At 37.0% G+C, this 23,684-nt stretch overlaps 2 protein-coding genes across 2 annotated transcripts; both read right to left on the bottom strand.

Moving 5' to 3' along the window:
• Nucleotides 1-9,996: 9,996 nt before the first annotated feature.
• LOC138393009 (serine protease inhibitor Kazal-type 14-like) lies at nucleotides 9,997-13,136 on the bottom strand. The gene is made up of 4 exons (XM_069484010.1): nucleotides 13,070-13,136; nucleotides 11,897-11,940; nucleotides 11,023-11,159; nucleotides 9,997-10,042 (listed from the first exon to the last, which is right to left on the bottom strand). Exons 1-4 carry the CDS (start codon nucleotides 13,134-13,136, stop codon nucleotides 9,997-9,999), a joined length of 294 nt encoding a protein of 97 aa, XP_069340111.1.
• A 5,174-nt stretch (nucleotides 13,137-18,310) lies between these two features.
• On the bottom strand, nucleotides 18,311-22,808 carry LOC138392988 (double-headed protease inhibitor, submandibular gland-like). The gene is made up of 5 exons (XM_069483994.1): nucleotides 22,742-22,808; nucleotides 22,128-22,141; nucleotides 21,480-21,601; nucleotides 19,749-19,791; nucleotides 18,311-18,421 (listed from the first exon to the last, which is right to left on the bottom strand). The coding sequence occupies exons 1-5, from the start codon at nucleotides 22,806-22,808 to the stop codon at nucleotides 18,311-18,313; spliced, it is 357 nt and encodes a 118-aa protein (XP_069340095.1).
• Between the last annotated feature and the right edge of the window lie 876 nt (nucleotides 22,809-23,684).

Below are 23,684 nucleotides of genomic sequence, written 5' to 3'. Positions count from 1 at the left end.
CAGAACACCTAATGGATTTGAACATCAGCAAGGCATTAGATAAGGTCTCATGCTGTATTTGTGAATGAATAAAGATATATGGGTAGACCACTGTAACTTATTGAACAACGGAACGAAAAGGTGTTGATGGACTAATGAATGTAACCAGGAAGAATAGAATCTTGTCCCAGTTAGGATGTTTATAACTAACCTAAATGAACATATAGAACACACACTTTCAATTTGAAATCATACCTCTCTATCATTCTCTCTTTGTGATTTATTTTCTTGATGTCAATAAAAAACCTTTAATCAAATTTTATCTTGTTCATTTTGGCCAATCATTATTCTTAATAAAATAGAGATCTTTTTGACTCCTAATGTAGAATACTATCTTCAATGATTGCATGAATTTTAACAAAAAATTATTTAAGAGCGTAAATACAGTGGCAGTTAAAAGGTTTTTGTAAAAGTCTAGGTGGGACTTCTAGGTATATACCCAAAATATTTGAAAACAGGATCTCAAAGATCTATTTGTGCACCCATGTTTATAGCAACATTATTTATAGTAGCTAAAAACATGGAAGCCACTCAAAGGTCTTTAAACAGATGAATAGATAAGCAAAATGTGACATATATGTGTTTACGTATGTGCATGTATACATACACACAATGAAATATTATTCAGCTGTAAAAAGGAAAGAAATTGTGACATGTGCTATCTCATGCATACATCTTGAGCTCATTATGTTAAGTGAAATAAGCCAGTCACCAAAAGATAATTACTGAATGATTCCACTTTTGTAACGTATTAGAACAGTCAAAGTCATAGAAACAGTAAGTAGAATGATGGTTTCCAAGGCCTGGGGGAAGTGGTTAATGCAGGTTATTGTTTAATGGATGTAGAGTTTCAGGTGGGAAAGACGGAAGAGTTCTGGAGATGGATGGTGGCGATGGTCGCACACTCTGTGAATGAGCATAATACCACTGAACGGTTGACCTGTACACTGAAAAATGGTTAAGATGGTGAATCTTATGTTATGTGTATTTTACCATAATAAGAAACAAACAAACAAAAAAGTCCATGTTGGGGGATGGGGAGAGTGTTCAAGGGAACAGGACTGAATTCTATTCCTGTGGTCATTTATCTCACTCTTCTTAGGACTTTTATCCACAGAGGTGGGCACTGAATTGCTGTGTTACATCACTTGCTGATTGGTTCATGTTTAGTAGCTCTGTCCACAACATGCGATTACAATGATCTTAAAGGCAAACGCATAAGTTTACCTTATTTTTCTCTTACATTCTATTACTGATTTTCCTGGGCTGAGCCCATGGTCAAAAAATAGTTTTTGAACAAACAATACAAACTGTTTTCACATTAATTTACCTGTGTTATTTGTTACTCTTTTGATTATCTTATGTAAATTGCCTCCTAATTTTCTATGCCATTCTTTGAACATGTAGATTTTTCAACGGTTTCTAAAGCTTTGTTTGGCTTTGCTTCCTCGATGTTCTCATAGCAATTTTCATATGCCTTAAATATAGTACTTAAAACATTGTGTTATCCCTGTACTCAGGAAGCCCACAGTTTAGCAAGTCAGATGTAAACAATATAATTCCAATATAATGTGATAGCATTCTGTAACATAGAATATACTCAAAGAGCTATGAATACATAAATAAAGAACTACTTAACTTTGCTAAGATGGTGTCATCAGAAAAGGCCCCATTAAAAAGAACACATTGTGCCGGAATGAATCATGAAGGACAAAGTGGTTCTGTGGCAGAATAAGGCTGTTTGGAGACAGAGTGGTAGTGGGAGATGTTGAAGAAGAAGAAGACATACATGCAGAGAAAAAAACTAAAGTGCAATCCATGGGAATAGACATGCAAGTGTGAAGGCTGTTGATGACACGAACACAGAAGAGTCAACAGACTGGAGCATAGGACACCTGCTAAGGGTGATTGAAAGGAGACTGAGAAGAGGCCAGCCCCCAACAGGTCCTGCGACGTCATGCTGTTTTAAATGTGTACCGTGGCCCAAGGTGAAATGAGAGCTAGCTCTAAATCAGACAGTAGTAAAAAATTTTGCCAGCATACTGACTTTCCTATCATCCTAAATCAGAACATTTATTCACCCTCTGGAAAATGTGAAGGAAAACAAGCAAGGTAGAATTACACATTGGTAACAATGGGGGAAAAAAAGAAATAGTTTCAGTCTAACTAAATGTCTGGCTTTCCTCATTTCCTTTGAAGCTTAATTATAACCATCAGAGGAAGCCTCTTAAATAAATGTTTGTTAAGACATGGCAATGCAAGGGGAAAGTTTGCCAAAGTCTTTTAAAATCGCAAGAAAGCAGTACTGCCCAGGTCAGGTGATTTACTTCAAAAAAGTCATCATTAGCTTTTCCCTAAACTTTGGGAATAAAAAGCTTCTGTAAGTATTTTTATTTCTAAGTTCAAAACTCCCATTATTTCTGCAACACAAATTCTCTCCCAAACCTATCAATGTTGGTCTGGCCAAGCTAGCCCAGGGAAAAACAACTGGGAGTAACGCCCATTATTTAACAAAGCTGAGCCAATAAAGTTAAAGAGCTTTAGCCTGGGATTCAAGATTTTTCTGTCATCTAGCAGACTTCCGTCTTGACTTAATCTCCCAGGTTCTCTGCCAAACATCACAGGCTCAAACCATTAGGATCCTGAGTAATCTGGATTTTTCTCTTCTTGTACTTTTGCCCACTAATATTTTCTCTGCTAAAATACATTTTACTACTGCTGCCTGTCAGAATCTGACTCAACTTTCCTGACTATCTAAAATAAAACCTATCCTAAAATGTATTCTGTAATTGCCGAAGAAGGAATCCAACAATCTCTCTCTTCTGACTTAAAACAATATACTTTTCACAGCACATAGTACGTGGTATATTATGAGTATCTATCTTACTTATTAGAGAAGTTATTTATTACTTAAAATACTTTATAGCCTTTGAAGATAGAGATTGATTTGACATATGTCAGTATCCTTTACAACCATTATAAAAAATAGTAGAAGCTAAATAACTATCGTGGGTGGAAGAATCAATGCTTGTATGATTTAATTTATAAAGCTAGCATAACCTAATAACTCTCTTACATCCATACCTTTAAAACAGGTAAACTTTGCATCGTACCTTTTATTATGAATGTTTTATTTGGGTTATCTCAGCTGATGCAACAAATAACTCCTCTGTATAATAGCTTATGCTGAGTAGATGTCTGTTGCTCAGTTGTATAAACTCCAGATGCTTGTGTCTGTGATTCACAGGCAGCTTTCTTCCAAGCAGTGATGGAGAGATCCACTTTGCTCTCACGTCTGTCTCTTCCATATTCAATGCAAGGCTCAAACTGGCCATCTCATTTGCATCAAAGTGGTGGGAAGAAAAAATATTGCAATTCTTCACCAACTTGGCTAAAAACTGAAACACAACATTTTCACTCATCATCGCTGAAAATTAGGCACATAGTCGCACCATATGCAAAAGGGATAGAGAAATTAATTCCCTTGTTGAGCTTCCATTTCCCAGCAATGATTCTATACTCTAGCAGTGGAGTATAAATGTTGTAGACAATTAGGTCCTGTGACCATCAGAAAACCACGCACACCTTTTTGTCCACACTTAGAGCATACTCTGGTGTGATATCCAGAAAAATCATTACCAAGGCCAATGTCAGGGAGCTTTTCCCCTATGTTTTCTTCTAGGAGTTTTGTGGTTTCTAGTCTTATGTTTAGGAGGTATTACAATGGATGCCTCAGAAATAAAATGGATCATAAGGGATGATTGAGAAAAATTATATATCAACAAATTGGATATCTAAGAGGAAATCAATAAATTCCTAGAAAAATACAACTACCAAGATTGAGTCAGAAGAAATGGAAAGCCTGAACAGTTCAGTAATAAATACAGAGACTGAAGTAGTAATTAAAACCTCCCAATGAAGAAAAGTCCAGGACCAGATGGCTTCATGGCTAAATTATACCAAGTATTCAAAAAAGAATTAATACCAATCCTTATTAAACGCTTCGGAAAAAATAAAAAAAAAAAAGAACTAAGGGACTATTTCCAAATAAATTATATGAGGCCAGTATCACCTTAATAACAAAGCCAAGCAAGGACACTACATTCCAATATTACTAATGAATATTGATGCAAAAATCATCAATAAAATATTATCAAATAATTAAACAACACATCAAGAAGATTATACCTCATGACCAAGTGGTATTCATCCCTGGCAGGCAAGGCTGGTTTAACATATGCAAATCAATTTATGTGATACATCACATTAATAGAACATAAGATAAAAACCACATAATCATCTCAACTCATACAGAAAAAAGCATTTAACAAAGTTGAACATCTTTTCTTGATAAAAACTCTCAATATTTTAGTTATAGAAAGAAAATTCCTTAACATAATAAAGGACATTCATGAAAAACCTGTAGCTAACATCATAACCAGTGGTTTTTCCTCTGAGACCCAGGATCAGACAAGGATGCCTACCTATTCTCATCATTTCTATTCAACATAGTATGGGAAGTACTCCAAGAGCAATCAGATAAGAAAAAAAAATAAGCATCTGAATTAGAAAGGAAGAAATAAAATTATCTCTATTTGCAGTTGACATGATTTTATATGTAGAATACCTCCAGAATTCCACAAAAACTTATTAGAACTAATAATACTAATGAATTAGTAAAGTTGCAGGAAACAAATCAACATGCAAAAATTAGTTGCATTTCTGTACACAAAAAAATGACCTATCTGAAAAAGAAATCAAGAAAACAATCCCATTTACAAAATCATTAAAAAAAATACTTAGGGATGAATTTATCCAAGGAAGTGAAAGATCTGTACACTGAAAATAAACTACAAAACATTGATGAAGAAACTGAAGAAGACACAAATAAATGGAAAGATATCCCTTGCTCATGGATTAGAGGAATTAATATTGTTAAAATGTCCGTACTATCCAAAGCAATATATATATTTAACACATTTTTCATAAAAATTACAGTGGCATTCTTCACAGGAGTAGAAAAAACAATTCTAAAATATATTTGAAACTGCAAAACATCCTGAATAGCCAAAGCAATTAAGAGAAAGATGAACAAAGTAGGAGACATCACACTTCCTGATTTAAAATAATAATATTAGAAAGCTACAATAGTCAAAACCATGTGGCACAGTTACATACCCAATAGAACAGAATAGAAAGCCCAGAACCAAGCAGATACAATGAGGAAAGAATAATCTCTTGAATAAATGGAGCTGGGAAAACTGGATCTCCCCATACAAATGAATGAAGTTGAACTTTTATCTTACACTATATACAAAAATCAACTCAAAATGGATATATTTTAAATTTTATGCACTTTGTGATCTATTAGACATTCCTATTACTACTACCAGAACTTAGAAATCAGATCTCTGCAAACAATGATTTATGATTCCTCCTTACTTAATGATACTACTTAATATTACAGGTTGAGTATTCCATATTCAAAATGCTTGAGATGAAAGTGTTTCAGATTTTGTATATTGTTTTGATTTTGAAATATTTGCAGAATATATACTAGTTGAGCAGCCCTAATCCAAAAATCCAAAATCCAAAATGCTCCAATGAGCATTTCCTTTGAGTACCATGTCAGTGCTCAAAAAGTTTCAGATTTTAAAACATTTGGAATTTGGGATTTTTCAGATTAAGAATGCTCATCCTGTACTAAGGAGGATTATGGCATCTTAATGACTACATAATAGAGAGATATAAACCTAATATAGCTCTGAAATGAAGAATATCCCTCCATAGTACTACTATTCATCGAGTAAAGAAGCATGGAAGAGGTGCGGGTTCAGTAGAGATCAAAATAAACTTAGTTTTGTATATCATTGATTTTAGGAGCCATTGGGACTTATCAAATAGAAAGTATAAATACTTTAGCATAATTAAATGATTCTTCTTAACCTCTCTTTTTTGATGCAATACCTGTGTGACTAAATGTAATAATAAAAGGATATGTGCATTGCAATGGTCAGGGCCTTGCTCAATTTCAATTTGCTGAATATTTTCTGACAATGAGAAAGGGACACAGAAGACTATTCTGAAGGAAAGATGAATATGTCAAAGGTATATTGTTCTTGTTTTATAATAATAACTTCTATGAGTACGTGTTTACTCAATCTCCTCCTACGTCACTGTTCCAAGGGAAACTATGACATGTTAGCATCATGACTAAGTTTTAGGAGAGGAAATGCCCATATTGCAGAGTTGCATCCTAACCAGTCAAGCAGAAGCTTTGTGTCTCCTTTTCACTGAGGCTCTACAGAGTTCGCTTTTATAGAAGGACTCCTAACGTAGAAGAGAAGTCATTGTACCCTTTCATGGGACCCTCTGCTCCTCTTTCCTAACATATTTGTAACTACTTGGCTAAGTGACTTCTTTTTTTGTTTTGTATATAATAATGTAAATTTTATGCAAGTGGATATTGTGTCAGTTTAGCGCCCTCTCTACTGATTCTAGGAAATAGTAGACATCTAATATCTATTTATTAAAATATTTATAATCTTGAGAGCTAGGTATTTTGCACAACGAGAACTAGGGTTCTTTAACTTACTGTAGAGGTTTTGAGAATTCATTTAACCTTGCTGGGTCTGTTTCTGGGTTCTATATTCCATTCCACTGATCTATTTGTCTATTTTTGCACCAATAAATTTCCTTCATTATTATTGCTTGAGAATAAATTTTGTAATCTGTTAGTGTAAGTCCTTCAGTTTTATTCTTCCTTAAGCTTATTTTGTCCATTCTTTTCTCCTATTGCATTTCCAAACAAATTTAAAAATCACATTGTCATTCTCAAAAAACCCTGCTACCTATTTGATTAGGATTGTGTTGAATCTATAAAACAAATTTAGAGTGAATATACATCTTTGTAATATTGATTTACTAAAATGATGAATGAGTATATACCTCCATTTATTTAGGATTTTTAAAAATATTTGATTAATATTTTACAATGTTCAAGGTAGAGGTCATACATACTTTTTTATTAGAGTTGCTTTTCTTTATTATGTATTCAATTTTTAAAATATTCTGGGAAATAATATCTTTTAGATAAGTTTCATTTTCTTTTCTTTGTTGTAAACATTTAGAGTATAATTTGTTTTTGGATATTGATCTTTTATTCAATAAACTCTCATTTCAAAAGTAGCGTGTACAGTATGATCCTGTTTTATTTCATTTCTGTCACTCTCTTAATCTATGTACCTGGTTGTGGAGGGAGCATCTGGCTTCACCGAAACCTAGCAACTGAGCAGCAACTCCACACAGCTACTAAGGCCAGACTGAGTTTCTGCCTAGGCCCAGGCAAAGAGGCAAGCCCACTGCTGCATATATCTGGAGCATAGCACCTGCCCTGCCCATTATGAGTGACCAAGCAGCAACCACAGCACTTTATCCACCCTCAGAACCTTGTCCAACTACAGATCACAAGTAGCAGTACCACCCAGATAGGGAAAATAGCCTGCAAACCTACCTAACAAAAGTCAATCACATAGCCCAACCAGCAGCTCGGACAGACCACAGAGTCCAGCCAGTGGTCTCATTGGACTATGGAGAACAGCCAGCAGTCCCACTCGACCTCAGTTCACAGGCATTGTATCAGCCCAATTAGAAAACCCAACACCAAGGTCTGCCTGCCCATGGCCTCTACAAGATGGCCCACCCAGAATCTGATGGCTAGACTAAATAATGAAGGTATACCCCACCCCAGAATACCTGCAAATGCCAGAAGAACTGACCACTCATTTAAATGCTCAGACACCAATGCAAAAACATCAGTATTACAAAGAATCAGGAAAATATGACACCACAAAATAAATAGCAAAGCTCCAGTGATGAACCCTAAAGATGTGGCTGGAGATCTGTAAAATGACAGACAAAGAATTTAGGATGATCTTCTTAAAGAACTTCAAATAACTACAGAAAAGTACAAATAGAAATTAAATGAAATTTGGAAAACTATTCATGAACCAAAAAAAATTGGCAAAGAAATAGAAACAAATGGTAGAAATATTAGAGATCTTAGAGATAAATAACATAATAGCTGAATTGGAAAAACACTCAGTAGAAAGCTTTAAAATCAGACTTGATCAACCAGAAGAGAGAATTAGTGAGCTCAAGGACAGATAGTTGGGAATTATCCAATCAAAGGAGCAAAAAGAAAAAAGAAGGGAAAAGAATGAACAAGGCCACAGCATGGGACAGGAGAGCTGGATGGAAGGCCCTGTAAATTATTAATTGGTGCTTGCCTGTGAGGAAACTACCCAAAGCCAAGATACAATCACTAGAGAAGATTCAAGATAAATAGATCCCAGATCTCATAGAAGGCTGGTAGTAGTACCTGTTTTGAAATTAAAAAAAAAAATCTGGATGATTTTTATGGCAAATTAATTATTGTAGAAAAAAAGATTTATGAACGTGAGGTTAAAGCAACAGTGTAAAAAGCAATCCTCCCTGGAGTTCTTAGTGTTCTTGGATAGCCCAGGACTTGAAGCAATGGGAACTGGCATGCTATAGGGAATATCTTCTTTTCTCCAGACCATTTGTTCTTCATGTTCTAAAGATAACAGACAAAAAGCAATTGTTTCCTTTTCACTGGAGCCATGTATTCACCATGTAGTCAGCATGGTAGTTAAGATCAAAGATCTAGAAGAACATATACACACTCTGACCACAACCTTACAAGTTATGGAGAGGCAGAATAGATGCTCTTTCCCAGGCCATCAGAGAGCAAGTTGCTGAGGGGAAGAAAGCATATCAGTGCATATTAATCTGCTATCCATATTATATATGAAGTATGTACACATATATGTACACATAATATATGAAGTATAACCAAGAGAAAAATATGTCCCTATATGTTTCAGAGTTTAAAATGTGTCCAGAGAAATTAAGAAAAAGGTGAATGAGCAATGGGACATTCATGGATACCAACAATGTAGACTTCCTTCTAGCAAAAAAGGTGGAGCTGTGAAGGTGCAGGACCCTGTTGATCAAAGCTGCACATGTGCAAATGCCTCTGGGTCAAGGTTGAGTCCAAAAGTGCGGATGTTTAATGAGGAGTTTGTAGAAGCTAGACAACAGGAATCAGCCAGGCAGAGCACAATGCTCTATAGAAATGCCAAGGGAATGTGGAAGGAATTTCTGTTGCATTCCTTGTAAGACAATCTGGAGGTTTTACATAGATTGCTTCACTGTTCACAGTATCAGAGAGCTTACTCATTCCAATGTTTGTCTTTGACCGATGGCTTACATGTTCCATTTGTTCTAATTCTGAGATTTTATTTTTTATTTATTTATTTTTTTGTAGACAGAGTGTCGCTTTGTTGCCGTGGCTAGAGTGAGTGCCGTGGCGTCAGCCTAGCTCACAGCAACCTCAAACTCCTGGGCTTAAGCGATCCTACTGCCTCAGCCTCCCGAGTAGCTGGGACTACAGGCATGTGCCACCATGCCCAGCTAATATTTTCTACATATATTTTAGTTGGCCAGATAATTTCTATTTTTTTTTTTTTTTTTTTTTTTTTTTTTTTTTTAGTAGAGACGGGGGTCTCACTCTTGCTCAGGCTGGTCTCGAACTCCTGACCTCGAGCGATCCACCCGCCTCGGCCTCCCAGAGTGCTAGGATTACAGGCGTGAGCCACCGCGCCCGGCCTAATTCTGAGATTTTAGACACAGATCTGAGATCCAAGTCAAATCAGGCTTTCAGAAAAGTTTATTTATTAGGGAGACTATAGGAGGCAGGGAATCAGTGGGGGAGAGGTCTGTAGAAGAGACCTTGAGTTATCTGCTACAAACTCAACAGGGGCAGCTCTCAAAGGACACATGCAAGGAGGGGTAAAAAAAGGAGAGGTACAAGAGGAGGATTGGAGTGATGGAGAGAAAAAGAAGACATCTTTTTCCACATCCAAGTCCACTCAGCTAGCATTTTCCATCACGGTAAAACTTAATTCTTCCTTCAGATTTCCTAAAGGAAGAGTCAGAATAAACACTTCATTAAATAACAGAATGTCAGGGTTACAAAAAGACTTTTAAAATTATCTTATCTAGGCCCCTTATTTTATATTTGAGGAAGCTAAGGTGCAGAGTATAGAGAGAACTGACCAAAGACATAAGCCAGGTTTTTGGATTTCTTACCCAGTTATCTTTCCATGATTCTGAGATGCCACTGAAGATATTATGACATACGCTACAAACACTTTGAAAATAAGCTATTGAATCAGTCCTAAGTTTGCGATGTGCAAGGTATATCAGTCCTCAGCTGTTCTGTCGATACTCTCACTCTTTGGCTGAAGTAGTCATTAGTGGGAATGACCTGGGGTTTATACGTTCCTGTCAGAGCTCCTGGCACAAAATTACAAAATTATTGTTGTGCTGAGGCCACCAATCTGATGCCATGGGGAAAGATTTTCTCCTTGTGAAATGCACTGGCCCATATAGATATCAAAGCTATAACCATTGCGCTGTGAGATTAGTGTCTAAACACTGATTTTATGTTACATAAATCCAAAACACTGAGCGTTGACTTTTAGCTGAAGGACCCAAAGTTTGCAGTCACCTCATTTTAGTTTAGAATTTCAGACACATTAGGAGGTGAAGATACCTAAGAAAAGGCAAAAAACACAATTTGTCTTCAAATCAAAGAATTTCAGAACTTGAAGGGATATCTGAGAGCTTCAAGTGGAAATCCATCAATTGGCATATGGGAATGTAAGGGCTCAAAGAGCAAACAGACCTCAGGAACACCACTCAGTACAAGGAGTCTACTTTCTACTCCAGTGGGCTTTCTGTTACTGCCTGCTTCTCTAAGTGGGGGCTGATGGTTATCTATGAAAACTGGGGCAGATTCCTCCTTCAGGGTTGATGGACTTGATAGGAGGGCTAGATAGTAATTGCTTATGCACAAGCATATCCATCATTCTCTTCTTTTCTCCAAATAGTACTCACAAGCTCTCAATACACAGGATGCAGGGATTGTCATAGGTCACAAAATTGGTGCCACAGATGGGTTGATATAAGCCAGGACAGGGATCCGCTGTTCCATTGTACCACTTCAAGCTTACTTTCTTATATGGACATTTCACCTGAAATTGAGTTAAAAAGAATGGCACAATTAGAACTACATTTAGATAGGTATGTCACCTTTTGTCTTTATTAGGAAAATTTAAGCATAGTCAGGACCATATCTCAGTCTTACAAAAGTTCTCACAGCCTCACCTCCACAAAGCAATGGAACCAGAAACTGTGTCTATCCCATCTGATGACAAGATGACACCCTGGTTGTCAGGACCTCCTCAGTAATAAGAACAGAGGCCTGCTATGTTAGAGTGGGAAAAAGAGTGGATAAACAGATAATTTATCTGGGAATTTGAGTTTCTTCTCAATTACCTTTATGCCAAGACTATTTGATCTGGAAACATTCTTAGAGATTTTCTATGGCAACTCAGCTAAGAAAATTGAAGCTCTATAATTGGAAAAGATATTTCACTGTATCTACATGCCTTAATTTAAAATATTTATCACATTTTATCCACTCTCAAAATCCCCAAACCATCTACTTATCTCGAAGTTGCGAAATGTGAGATCATTGAGACTGGCTTCCCTGATTTTGTAGGGAAAACTAAAAAGAAGGCGTATGTCCCATCAGGATTAGGACCCAGGTCTGCTTGCTTTCAGGTGAATTTCTTCCCTGGACAATTCTGGTGTCAGTGATGGCTTGAAGCAGTTTGGGATTATGCAGTTTGAAGATGGTGGTCTGAGGGGCTCTATAAGTGCCATAAGCTTGGTACAGATACAAGGTAGGAGAGATATAGTTAATTACCTTAAATTTTCCATGTGGTGGCCACCATCGTGGAGGTCCTTCAACTAGAGAATATAGGAAAATAGTTACAGAATCTTATCCCTGGTAAACCATAGCTTAATCTGTTGACAGAATAAAAGAGTTCTAATTCATTACCAAGGAATCTTGTAACAATTGAAAATATTATTTCAATCATACATGTATTCACTCATTTTCTTTTAAAAAAATGTGAAATAACTCTCAGGAAGCTGAGGCAGGAGGATCGCTTGAGCCCAGGAGTTTGAGGGTGCAGTGAACTATGATGATGCCATTGCACTCCAGCCAGGGTGACAAGGCGAGACTCTGTCTCAAAAAAAAAAAAAAAAAAAAAAAGTGAAATAATTCTTCTATTCCTGATACATAACCAGCAGAGGACTATTTAGATGCACTGCTGCTCTCATAAAGGTTGCCAATTCAGTGAAACAAATAATTTTTTTCAATTAACACTAATTAGTTTAGACTTGAGAGGATTCAGAGTTCATAGCTAATTTATGAAAAAAACAGGAAATGCTAGAACTTTAAAGTGATCTTTTGATCCAATCCCCATATTTTTCAGAGAGGGGATAGACACTTGCTTGGGTGAGATTCAGGAATTCATGATAGATATGTGAAAAACTAAGGTCTCAAGTCCTTGAGACTTGGTCTCTTCATGACTCCTTCCATAACTGCTCTAGAAGAGGACAAAAAGGTCATGATCCACTCAAATACATGGCAAAGCCTTTTCAAACAGTCTAAATTTTCAGGATGTGCTCTGATACAGGGATATTGCTGGACACTCTAACATGCTAGACACTCACTGAATCATCCAAACCTCCTTGCCCCCATAAATGCTGTCTTAACCTGCATGTAATAGATGGCAAAACTAAGACCCCTGCCCACACACTGACCCTGAGTCTTTTGGATCACACCCTATTGTCTCTGTAAATATATACACAGATGTATGGGTATTTATATACACACACACATATGTATATAATTGGACCACATCCCATTTTATCTCTAATATATATGCAGATATATATGACATTTTATATATTTTTATATAAATGATCCACTTAAATTTAAAAATAATTCCAAAGCATTCTCTTTCAGATTACAAAGTCAAAGCCCACAAATCAACCTTACATGCTGGCCAGGACCAGCCAAATTACTCACCAGAAGATAATATCATATGTATAAAGATGAACAAAATTGAGCAGAATACTGGGAAAGATTTGGCCATTTTCCCTCTGGGTCTGTCCTTGGAATGACGGTCTGAGATCTTGTCTCAGGGTGTTGCCTTCTAATACAATCACCAAAGTAGAGATAATCGGGATTTAAGACAACTCTTAAAACAAATAGTCATCTCAAGTCTGTTCATTATATTCTGTGTACACCACGTTCGGAAAGCTCATTCCACCCTTCCCCAAGAACAAATGATTAGGAAAAGTTAAACCTTGATGAACCATATTAAAGATTAAAAGTATAGAGCTCAGGGACAGGTCTGTGAATACTCAGAAGACAGAAGTAAATCAGAGGTTACTCTATGGGCATCCTTGTATCATGTCAGTGTGGAGTTGTTTTAGACGTCTTGAAAAGGCAACTCCTTACCTGAAGCTTCACATAAATTTTTTGAGAGGATACAAAGAAAAAGAGGGGGCTACTAGAGGTTTCTACACAACAAGAGCTTCTCAATAGAGGACGTAGGTCTGCACTTGTTCATGAAACAGACAATACCTCTTTGGATTAAGACAAAAATTTCTAATATTTCCGGCATCCCTGGCTGTGCTAAGAGTCTTTTGACTTTGTGTGCTAGACTCTCTTGGGGCATTCTGACAGGGTGCATAGGGAGAAAAATCATTCTGTGCCATTTCATGGGAGCCCCCAAGCTATTTTCATTCAGACACAGAATGGAAAGTTAACGGTCAAATCCTCCCTTTGGATCGACTTCCCGTGTAGCAACGTTTCCAATCCCACAGAATGGTATCTGCAGGTTCCAGAGCCTGACCAAGGATCACATTTAACTCTGTATTCGCCCTGCAAAAGTGACCTGGTCCTCCCTATGTCCTCTGGGCCTTTATCTCTGTTCTGCAGCACTGGTCAACAGGTAATTTATATAAGCTCTTTGCTGATATGCTATGGTGTGACATGTGTCGTTTGAGACGTTGAAAGGTCTCCAGAGTACCCCACTCCCAGGATGAAGGGAAGTTCTTGGTACAATGTGCAGAGCTGCCTACTGTGCCTGTTCTTGAGACAATCTGGGATGCCATGTTTTTGCTAAGCAAACCCTCATCTTATCTTGACATCTTCCATAGATTCCCCCAGGAATGGAGCAGGAACAGTAGAAGATCCAGCTGCAGCCAGAGGCCTAAAGCACAATGCAGAAGCCCCTTCTCCCCACCCTCCATGCCACGACCAACACACCTTAGAAAGAAGAGAAAAGGAAGAGGAATGCACATCTTCTTTTTAAGGAGCATGTGTTGGGGCCTCGAGGGGGGCTAGAGTAGCTGCGCAGGAGAGAGAAGGCACTGAGGCATTGTGTGCTGGGTTGAGCGAGCCCTGGAGGCCCATCATTCAGGTTGAATCAAGGTCAAACCTCAGCAGGGGAAGATGTGAGGGGGATAAGGAATGGAACGCTCAAGAGAGGCCCGAGGAAACATACCACAGTGGGAGAGAGTTGAGCAGAAAAAGCATAACATGTTCCACAATGATAATTAGTACTTTGGGCCAGAATAAAAATTGTGTGGAAATGCCTAAGAGAGAGAAGGTTGGAACAGGAGGTTGCACTGAAGGTTGAAATACGTGGATGCTGTCTGCAGTGGGTCCAGCCTCGTCCCTGTAGCAATCAGAGCCTTTTCACTTCTAACAGGGAAGACACGTGGTCATAGCTACGTTTCTGCTGTTATTTGAACTTCTTGCCTCTACCTTCCTTTCTGGAAAGAATCATTTTTCTTAATAAAGGAAATATATCTTTACTTAGAAAAATTGGAAAATAGAAATATATGAAAAGAAATTAAAAAATATAAAATCTCACAACTCAGAGATAATTATTAAACATATATTAAAATATGTTCTAGTTTTTAAAAATATATACACATAATCACACATAGACACACATATACAGGCTTTTATTATAATATTCAATCACTTTTTATAGTATATATTGTCTCCTGCTTTTTTCACTTATTTATGTACTATTAAAGTTTCTTGATCTCTAAAGATAATCACATAGAACATGAATTTAGATGCCTGATGTTATATTCCATCAAATATATGGCTACTGATTATACTAATATTCTTCATTTGTTGTTCAATTAAAGTCATATCAAATTTTTATTGACTTTAACAATGCTAGAATGAAAATATTTTTATTTTCCTCAGTTAATTTATCTCTTATTATTTCATCTTAATAAATGCTTATAAATATACTTACTGGAAACTTCCAGAAAGAACCTGGGTCACCTAGAATATGAAAGAGGTGGTTTTCATCCAATTTTGGGCTCCATACTTATAATCTAATGTGGAATATTTTGCAAACACCCTGTTATCTTCCTGAAGAAATAATGTGCTCCCAGTTCAGAAAGGTAGAGGCACTCCATTGTTTAAAAAGGATTCTGAATGCAGAAACAGAAAATCTGGTTATAATATTTTGTCAATTTGGGAAGGACTTTCTTCTCTCTGGGCCACAGAATTTTTCCATTTGCATTATAAGATAATCACACCTTCCATAAAGTGCTCTTTGGAAGTTCAGTTGGGCAAACATTTAAACAACTTGGAAAATTGCCTGACCCAGATAAACTACCAATAAATGCTATTTTATTTTGGCTTTTTTTTAGCCACTACTATTGATGTGGATATTGTAGGATCAGACTCATTTAATTGCATTCAAAAATAATAACAAGTATGAAATTACCTTCCACCTGAGACTAAATAACTTACTTTTTTTATACTTTGTTTTCTGCAGATTTTATTAGCAGAGTGAAGGAAATTAGAAATATTTTTGCAACAAAATATGACATTTTAACATTCTGGGCTGACCTTCTTCCATCACCACCACCATTGACTCTCCCAAAATTCATGAAGTTTCTTTACCTACCTTAGTAGATCTGCTTATTGTGAGTTGATCTTTCAGTGATCCAGGGTGAGTTGGGCTGAGTTGGGCTTCTTTTTTGTTTGTTTTTTTAAATTATTATTTTACCTTATCTCCCTTGTTGGCTTTTTGATGTTGCTTTAGCGTTTATAGTATACACCCTTAGCTTCTCACAGTTTACCTTTAAATTGTATGATAGCCCTTTACTTATACTATAAGAAACTGACAACAGAACACTTTCATTTTCCTCCCCCCAGCCTTTATGTTGTCATGCTTTTTATTTTCACATACGAAAAAGATAAAAAATAAAATTTTGGCAACATAGTTGCAGAGAACTGAAGTGTATCCCTCTAAAATTCACATGTTGAAATTCAAATCCCCAATGTAACTGTATTTGGAGATAGGGCCTTTAGGAGGTAAGTAAGGATAAATGAGGTCATAGGGTGGGACCTCAATTCCATAGGATTTATGTCTTTATAAGAAGAGATAGATAACTCTCCCTCCTCCTCCCTCCCCCCACCAGGAAAGGACACAGTGAGAAGGCAGCCATCTGAAAGCCAGGAAGGGAGCCTCCACCAGGAACTGAATTAGCCAGCACCTTGATTTGGACTGTAAGAAAATAAATTTCTGTTGTTTAAGCCACTCAATCTGTGATATTTCATTATGGAAACCCAAGTAGACGGATAACATTATGGGATTAACACCTCGTATCTTCCTTTCTGTCTTGATTGAACCTTTAATAATACTGGATTATTGTCCTTGTTCCATTATATAGTAATCAACTCTTTAAAGTCTGTGTCTCTCAGTAGTCTGAAAATTCCTCCATGGCACGGATTCTTTTTGCCCATTTGTATTGCTTCTCCCCACACAACACATTGTCTGACCCCTAGTGGCTTTCCTATATATGTTTCTAGAAACAAACACACAAATCTCTACAGCATAGCTGGCAATTATTTAAGCAACCCGTTTAAAAACTATTGTGCTCACGACATAAATTTCTAAGGCATAACTTTCTTCCTATTTGTAGACTGACTATTAGGAATTTCTGCTCTTTATCAAGGTGAAATATGTATCTCTGCATGTTGTATTAATACTCTAAGTGTTCTCTATGGAGCCTTAGACTTGAGAAAATTCCAGAGTCTCTGTCTCATAAAGATTCTTTATATACCCTCACCTTTCTCAGCTCCCTTAAATTTTCCTGAGGTCTTTTTAGTGACTTCAACATTTCGTCAAGTCATCTTGTCTTTAACCTCTCCTCCCAACATGACACCTTCTTTTGCAGGAGCCCCTATATGGCGAGTCCTCTTTAAAAGGTGATACCTACAGTATACATTACTCCTGGTCTGTTCTGATTAGTTTACAGTATTTTAGATTCTCACTCTTTCTCTAAATCTGAATTTTCCACTTTCCATCAGTGTGCTAAAGATAATGTGAGACTAATGAGTGGATCCATCCTTTGACTCATGTTTACTTAAAACGTTTGAGTCTTTATAAAATGGGGTGACACGAGCAGATTCTCCTCTCATTGGTATAGATATTAATATATAATCTCCAGCTCCCAATGTGAATAAAAATGGAGGAAATCTTTCCATGTGACTTATAGCTTAGGAAAATGACCATACATATTTTCCTTAAGAGAAGAATCACATCCACAGAGGTCAAGCCTGACAGTAGGTTTCCTGCTGAGAATTTTTTATTGAAGAATCAAATCCACATTTGCACCAAATCACCTCTTGCCTCTTCAGCCATCCTGGAGAAACTGGTCCTCTCAGCAGAATCTGCCAGAGGGGGACTTGGTACTCTTGAGCATTGGGGAGACTCAGCATGATCCATGATTTACCAAAAAAACCGCACCACCACTCTTCCTGCAAAAGAAGTTATTTGTTAATAGGAAGCCTTTGGAGACCTTAAATGAAAAGTTCCATATCCTTAGATCAATCCAGTCAGTTGAGTACACAGCACGAAAGGTGAGCAATTAATCACTAAGCTTCAACAGGGGAGAAAAGAGGAATTCAATGCAGTAGTAAAAGCTGGTGTTAGGAGCCAAAGAATCTGCAAATTTCTCTTTAGTTGCCACTTGGTAACATCATGATGCTGATCAATTTTCTCACTTTCTTAGCGTCCATTTTTTCCTTCTATCTTTTCTTTCCCCTTTTCTGTCTCTTTCCTTTTTTCTTTCTTTCTTTCTTTTTTTTTTCACATATTCTGATTATCAATGAATGATCTCTTATGGTTCATAGTAGCATTTAACCTATTAGGTAGCTAAGATGGTTTCTGGCTTTTTCTGGAAGAGGCTATTTCTGCAAATCATATATTAAATTCAGAACTTACACAACAGCGTTGCAAAATACACATTGATTGGGATATTCTTTTCCATCAGATCCACAGAGAGGTTTGTATTCCAGGGTACACACCTCAGAATATTTGGTGCACTGAATCTGTCCAGTCAAAAACAAAGTTTCATGTGTCAAATCATTAAATCATAGAAAATATGAGCCCAGGAGTTCAAGATTACAGTGAGCTATGATCATGCCATGGCACTCTAGCCTGGGTAACAGAGAAGACCATGTCTTTAAAAAAAAATTAAATTATGGAGAATGAACTTTTAAAAGACCTTGAATAATCATTTGGTCCAAAATCCCACATGGAAAAAGACATACCTTGCAGCTTACATACTCTGCCCCAACAACATTGAAATCTTGTTACAGCAAAAGACAGCTCAGCCTGTGTTTAGGTCCTCCCTCTCACCCAGTCCTCATATCTAAGTAATGAATGGACCCCGTGGGTTCCATCTGGTACTTCTGAATCAGCCCTCTCCTCGCCATACTGTCATTCACTCTGCTCAGGCCCTCGATATGTTTTGCCCAGTTTTAAGTCTGTCGATTTATTGCTCATCCTCCACGCTCATTGGAGGCTTTGATTACCCTCCACACTGATGCTGGAGTGATCTTTTAAAAACCAAATTAGATCTTGTTCTTTAAATACTTAAGTGATTTCCCATCAGAAGATAATCCCCTCCTGACCTGTGCTTTTCTTGTCAGGTGTGCTTATGTCCTTTCTCTGCCTCTTACTCTTGATAAACCTCTGGGCTAAGTTCCCAACTGTTTTCAGCTGCTGTGCATTTCTGTGCCAGCTCCTGCTGTTTTCCTGTCTTGCCTGAGCTTACCCACTTTACCCACCAGGCCAGCTCCCACTTTTCCCGTAAATGTCATTTTAACTACTTTTAGAACAGTTTCTTGATGATGCTTTTCTCCCACACCCATCAAATTGGGCTAGGTGTCCCTCCCTACAATGAGCTGTCTTCACTGCCACCACCCGTGTTTATGATGCTCTTATATCACATTCTAAGCTCTATTAGAACTATTGACATCACACTCATATAGCTCTTTACCCCTGAATGGTCTCTATGCTTGTTCTTGAATTTTTTCATGCTTTATTTATAACTTCCTTTCTTGTTATAAGAGTGTCTTTGAGTACCTAATTTCCCTTGAAATCCTCATCTTAACCTTGTAATTAGTTGCAGTATTAGAAAATAACCATATGTATACCAATATGTCCCAATTAAGGGTTATGAGTAAGGTTTGTGAACTCTTCCTCTGCTAATTTAGGCCTTCTCTTTAGGCTGGCCAGATGCTTTATCTATGAAAATACACAGTCATAAATGATTTCTAGAAAATGTATTTTAAAATAGTTCTTTTCTATGAAAGTGAGGAGTTATTGTAACCTTTTACATTAAGAGTAAATAAAATTTCTGCATATACTTACACAGTTACCATCATGAAGTTTTCTGAGTTGTAAATTTTGCTCTCTGGAAGAGAAGATTTTATTAAATGTATAATGCAATAATTTGAGGTTTCATAGGCTATAGAATAAAATACAGTCATATGTTATTTCTCTGTTGTCTGACTTGGACTGAGAATGAGGTTGAATTCCCATTGGTTGAATTCTCTCTGAATTACTACTTCAGTTGGCTAATATTGACTGTAAACATCTTTAATAGACAAACATTTAAAAACTAAGAATATAACAAAAGAAATCAACACTAAAAGTAGATTGGGCATTTTTAAAAATAGCCCATGAATATTCAGATGAAAATCTAACGCATAAGATACTGTGAAAATATTCTTAAAACTGAGATTAAGAAAAAGAAAATATGCCCAAATCCTTTCCTGGCTCTTACAGTCTGCACAATTTTGTTATACAAAAATCTAATACTCAGAAAGGAGTTACTTCTCCTTGCTGAGTATTAGATTCATGCCATCTATAAAAGAAGATATTAGATAATATAATCAATAAGATCTCATCAGTCTTTAATCTCTTCTGGTTGTATTAATATTAGTACATGAACTTGCGTGTCCTGAGAAGCCTTATCGTGAATAGCACTTGCTATTACACTCAACTGTAAATTTTCAGAAGGGCTAGAAAATAGGAGAAAGAAGGAGGAAAGGTAAGAAGAAAGAAGAGCTTATTTCCATGTATTCACTCTGTGTCAATTTAGCTAACATTTGTGACATTTTATCACAGTGAATCCTAAATGCTATTATAATTTCTATCTTACAGATGAGAGTACTAAAGCTTGTGGTGGCTTAGGTATTTACATAATGTCACCAATCTACTAAGTGAAATCTGGATTTTAATCCAGATGTTTGGCACCAAAACTCATGATTTTAACCACTAATCATAAAGTATTGAATTTATAGTACTGAAAGCCTGGCAACAACAATTCTTTCATTATTCTAAAGACTCATATCTTATTAAAGGTAAAGACTTAATATTAAATTTGTGGAGCTGGTGGTGGTGGGGATATGCTAATTTCAAGTACCCATTTGTACTATAATTCTCTTTCCTAGACTTTTCCAGATAATTATGAGAAGCTGCACAGATTTTCTCTGGGGTATGAAGGTTAGATCAAAGTGTTATATTTCCATATAAGTTCTCAAAATTTTATGTATCCATGGCTAACAGGCGAAATTTCTAGAGATAGCCATCTTCAAAGTTCCCAAATGCAAAAACAAAGATGTAACAGAGGAGATTCATGGAAATTTGACCAAGGTACATTTCTTGCTTGAGATCCTGCTTCCGTAAATGTAATGTGGGCATAAAAATGTCTTATGGGGCTAATGCCCCAAAGATAGTGTATAATGTGAATGAGAATTTGGCTAAATAGCAAAGATATACGAGGGCTGTCCAGAAAGTATCCAGCCATTGTCAATACACATTTTTCATATTTCATAGCTGGATACTTTCTGGACAACCCTCATAAATACATACACACACATACATACATACACACACACTAGAAATATAGCTAAACTTTTCTTTTTTCATTATTTTAAAAGAGCAATGTCCAAGAAATACTGGAGGAACATACAAAAATGTAGCATTTGTCAAACCATGTTTTAAAAGTCCATGCAGATTTGGGCCAGTGTGGGCTTTATAATCTTTAAAAAAAAAAAAAAAAGGGGGGGGGGACTCCAAATCAAGTACTATACTTACTGGTTTTGCATGCAAAGCAGGCATTCATTATCATAAGTTTTCTGATCTGTGCCACATATTGGTCTGAAAATCCTTGGGCATGCAACCTGTGAGCCTTTCCTGTTGTATTGGTAACAGTCCACCTGTAATTCAAACAAAATATAATAGCCTGCATTCCGTCCCTTCAATTCTGCAGTCATTCTCATATCCAGATGGTGAAAGAGGAAGAAGAGAGCAGAAAGAACATCAGTCTCTTTAGTTTTTCAGCAAACAGCTCTGGAAGATCTTCTATGGACCAGGTGTTGTGCTACAGAAATAAACCAGACCAGAACAGACCCTATAATAGAATCCTCTGTGTAACAAGGAAATGTTAATGTCTCCTTTTAGGGTTGTAATGAGAGTCTAGTAGAATAATGTATATGAAAAATACTCAGAAAAGTTTAAAATGCTGCCCAAAGGTAAAAGTTTACTTTATCTGCTGTTTTCCTTTTGCAAAGAGGTTCCTTCTGCAATCTTTAGAGAAAGAAAGGTGCAGACCAGGAACTTTTTTTAACTCCTGAGGAATTATTTCAATCCACTGTGAGTCAATTTAGCTACTTTCACAGCTCTATCTACACATTAGCTCTGATTCCATTTTTATAAAGACCACACAGAGAAGGTTGCACTCACCTCTGTCCCTTTGGCTTGATCACCAGCAGAGAGTGAAGTGAGCTGTTGGAAAGAAGGAACTGGAGAAAGAACACATTTCACAGTTAAAAATGCAAAGCTAAATCCATTGTTCACAGTAACCCAAACCCATTTCCCAACAACATTCTTTGCTCAGCCCAATCCAGCCCTAATAGAGGTCATTTCTTTACTCAGGGCCAAACTCAGAATGAAGACAAAGATGTATATGGCCCTGATTTAAAACAAACAAACAATCCAGAGAGGAAAGCCCTGGTCATTGAGAAAGAGCTGTCAGAGATGTCCAGGAGCTCCTAGGGACATGCCCAGAGTAGGGGAGTCATGGTCCCCAAGCTGCATAAGTTGTTCCTGAAAGGGCAAATCATAAACCTGAGAGATCCAGATCAGGAACTGTGCAGAGAGCCCCTACCCTTTTATTCCTCATCTCAGTCTCTCTTCCTCTCACTGAAGGTCTGACCCACCTCACTTTGTTAATCTGGCCAATCCAAATAGAAACCTTCTAAAGTATCTTCAGACTTTAACATTTTATAATTTAATGAAGATTGAATATATCACAGTTAACATAAAGGCATGAATTTTTGAAAGAAATCCTGAGTCACCCGATGGAGAAGTAGCCCATGCAGTGGCTGCCAGAGCAAGGATGGCCAAAGCAGCAATGCCCTTCATAGTGATGGTGAATGACGGTGACAGATACACTGCGCTGGGGCAAGGAGTCTGAGAGAGAGACAGAGCAGTCTGCCCTGTACATACATATACTCACAGACAGGCAGGGGCCCGCCTTCATTAGAAATTGAACTTTTCAGTGATTGGCTGTGAACTCATGATAGGACATTTGTTTTCTTTGTCAAGGAAAGTTTCCTTATTATCATGATTTATAGACAGTTGGAACAGTTTTACCATGACAGTCATCCACCAAAAAGGTGTTTTGCATAATGACCTCCTGATTTCTCAGCAAATACAATGCTGTACTTGAGAACAAACTCAATAATTGGCGTAGTAAGAGAAAACAAACATTGAAATGACACGTGTAAAGGATATTAGATGTGTAAATGTCATATTACAGGCAGGTGAGTTGAAATAGAAAATAGAGGCAATGAGGACACTCGTTAAAATGTACAGTGGTAGATAACATGAGTAGTTGGCACTGTTAATTCCTTGTTTCTAGAGTATGAAGATACTTTACAATTGTTTCAGGAAAATCCCGGACAGTATAGAAAAACTGCCCCCAAACTGAGATGGAGCTGAGAAACCAAAGAATGACTCCAACAAGTCCAGCTTGGCCAGTTAGCTGAGTTTATTAGAGGTTACTTACTAGGGTACTTGCTCCTGGCCAGCAAAGGAATTTTTCCCACAGGAGCTTCTTGCTAGCAAAATCCACATCTGCCCGCCCTTTGGTGTTGCCTTAACTCCCTTCCCAGGGAATAATGCAGAGTTTTTGCATCACATCTCTGCTTATTCACAGTGAAACAAATCACGCAGGCGCATGCCCTATGTTAAGGATGTTACAATTTTCCACCAGGTGGGGATTTTAGTATTATAATT

Source organism: Eulemur rufifrons, chromosome 10 (assembly GCF_041146395.1).
Source record: "Eulemur rufifrons isolate Redbay chromosome 10, OSU_ERuf_1, whole genome shotgun sequence".
NCBI lineage: Eukaryota > Metazoa > Chordata > Mammalia > Primates > Lemuridae > Eulemur > Eulemur rufifrons.
Note: the sequence above shows the minus strand (reverse complement) of the source record. Positions and strands in the feature narration are given on the sequence as shown.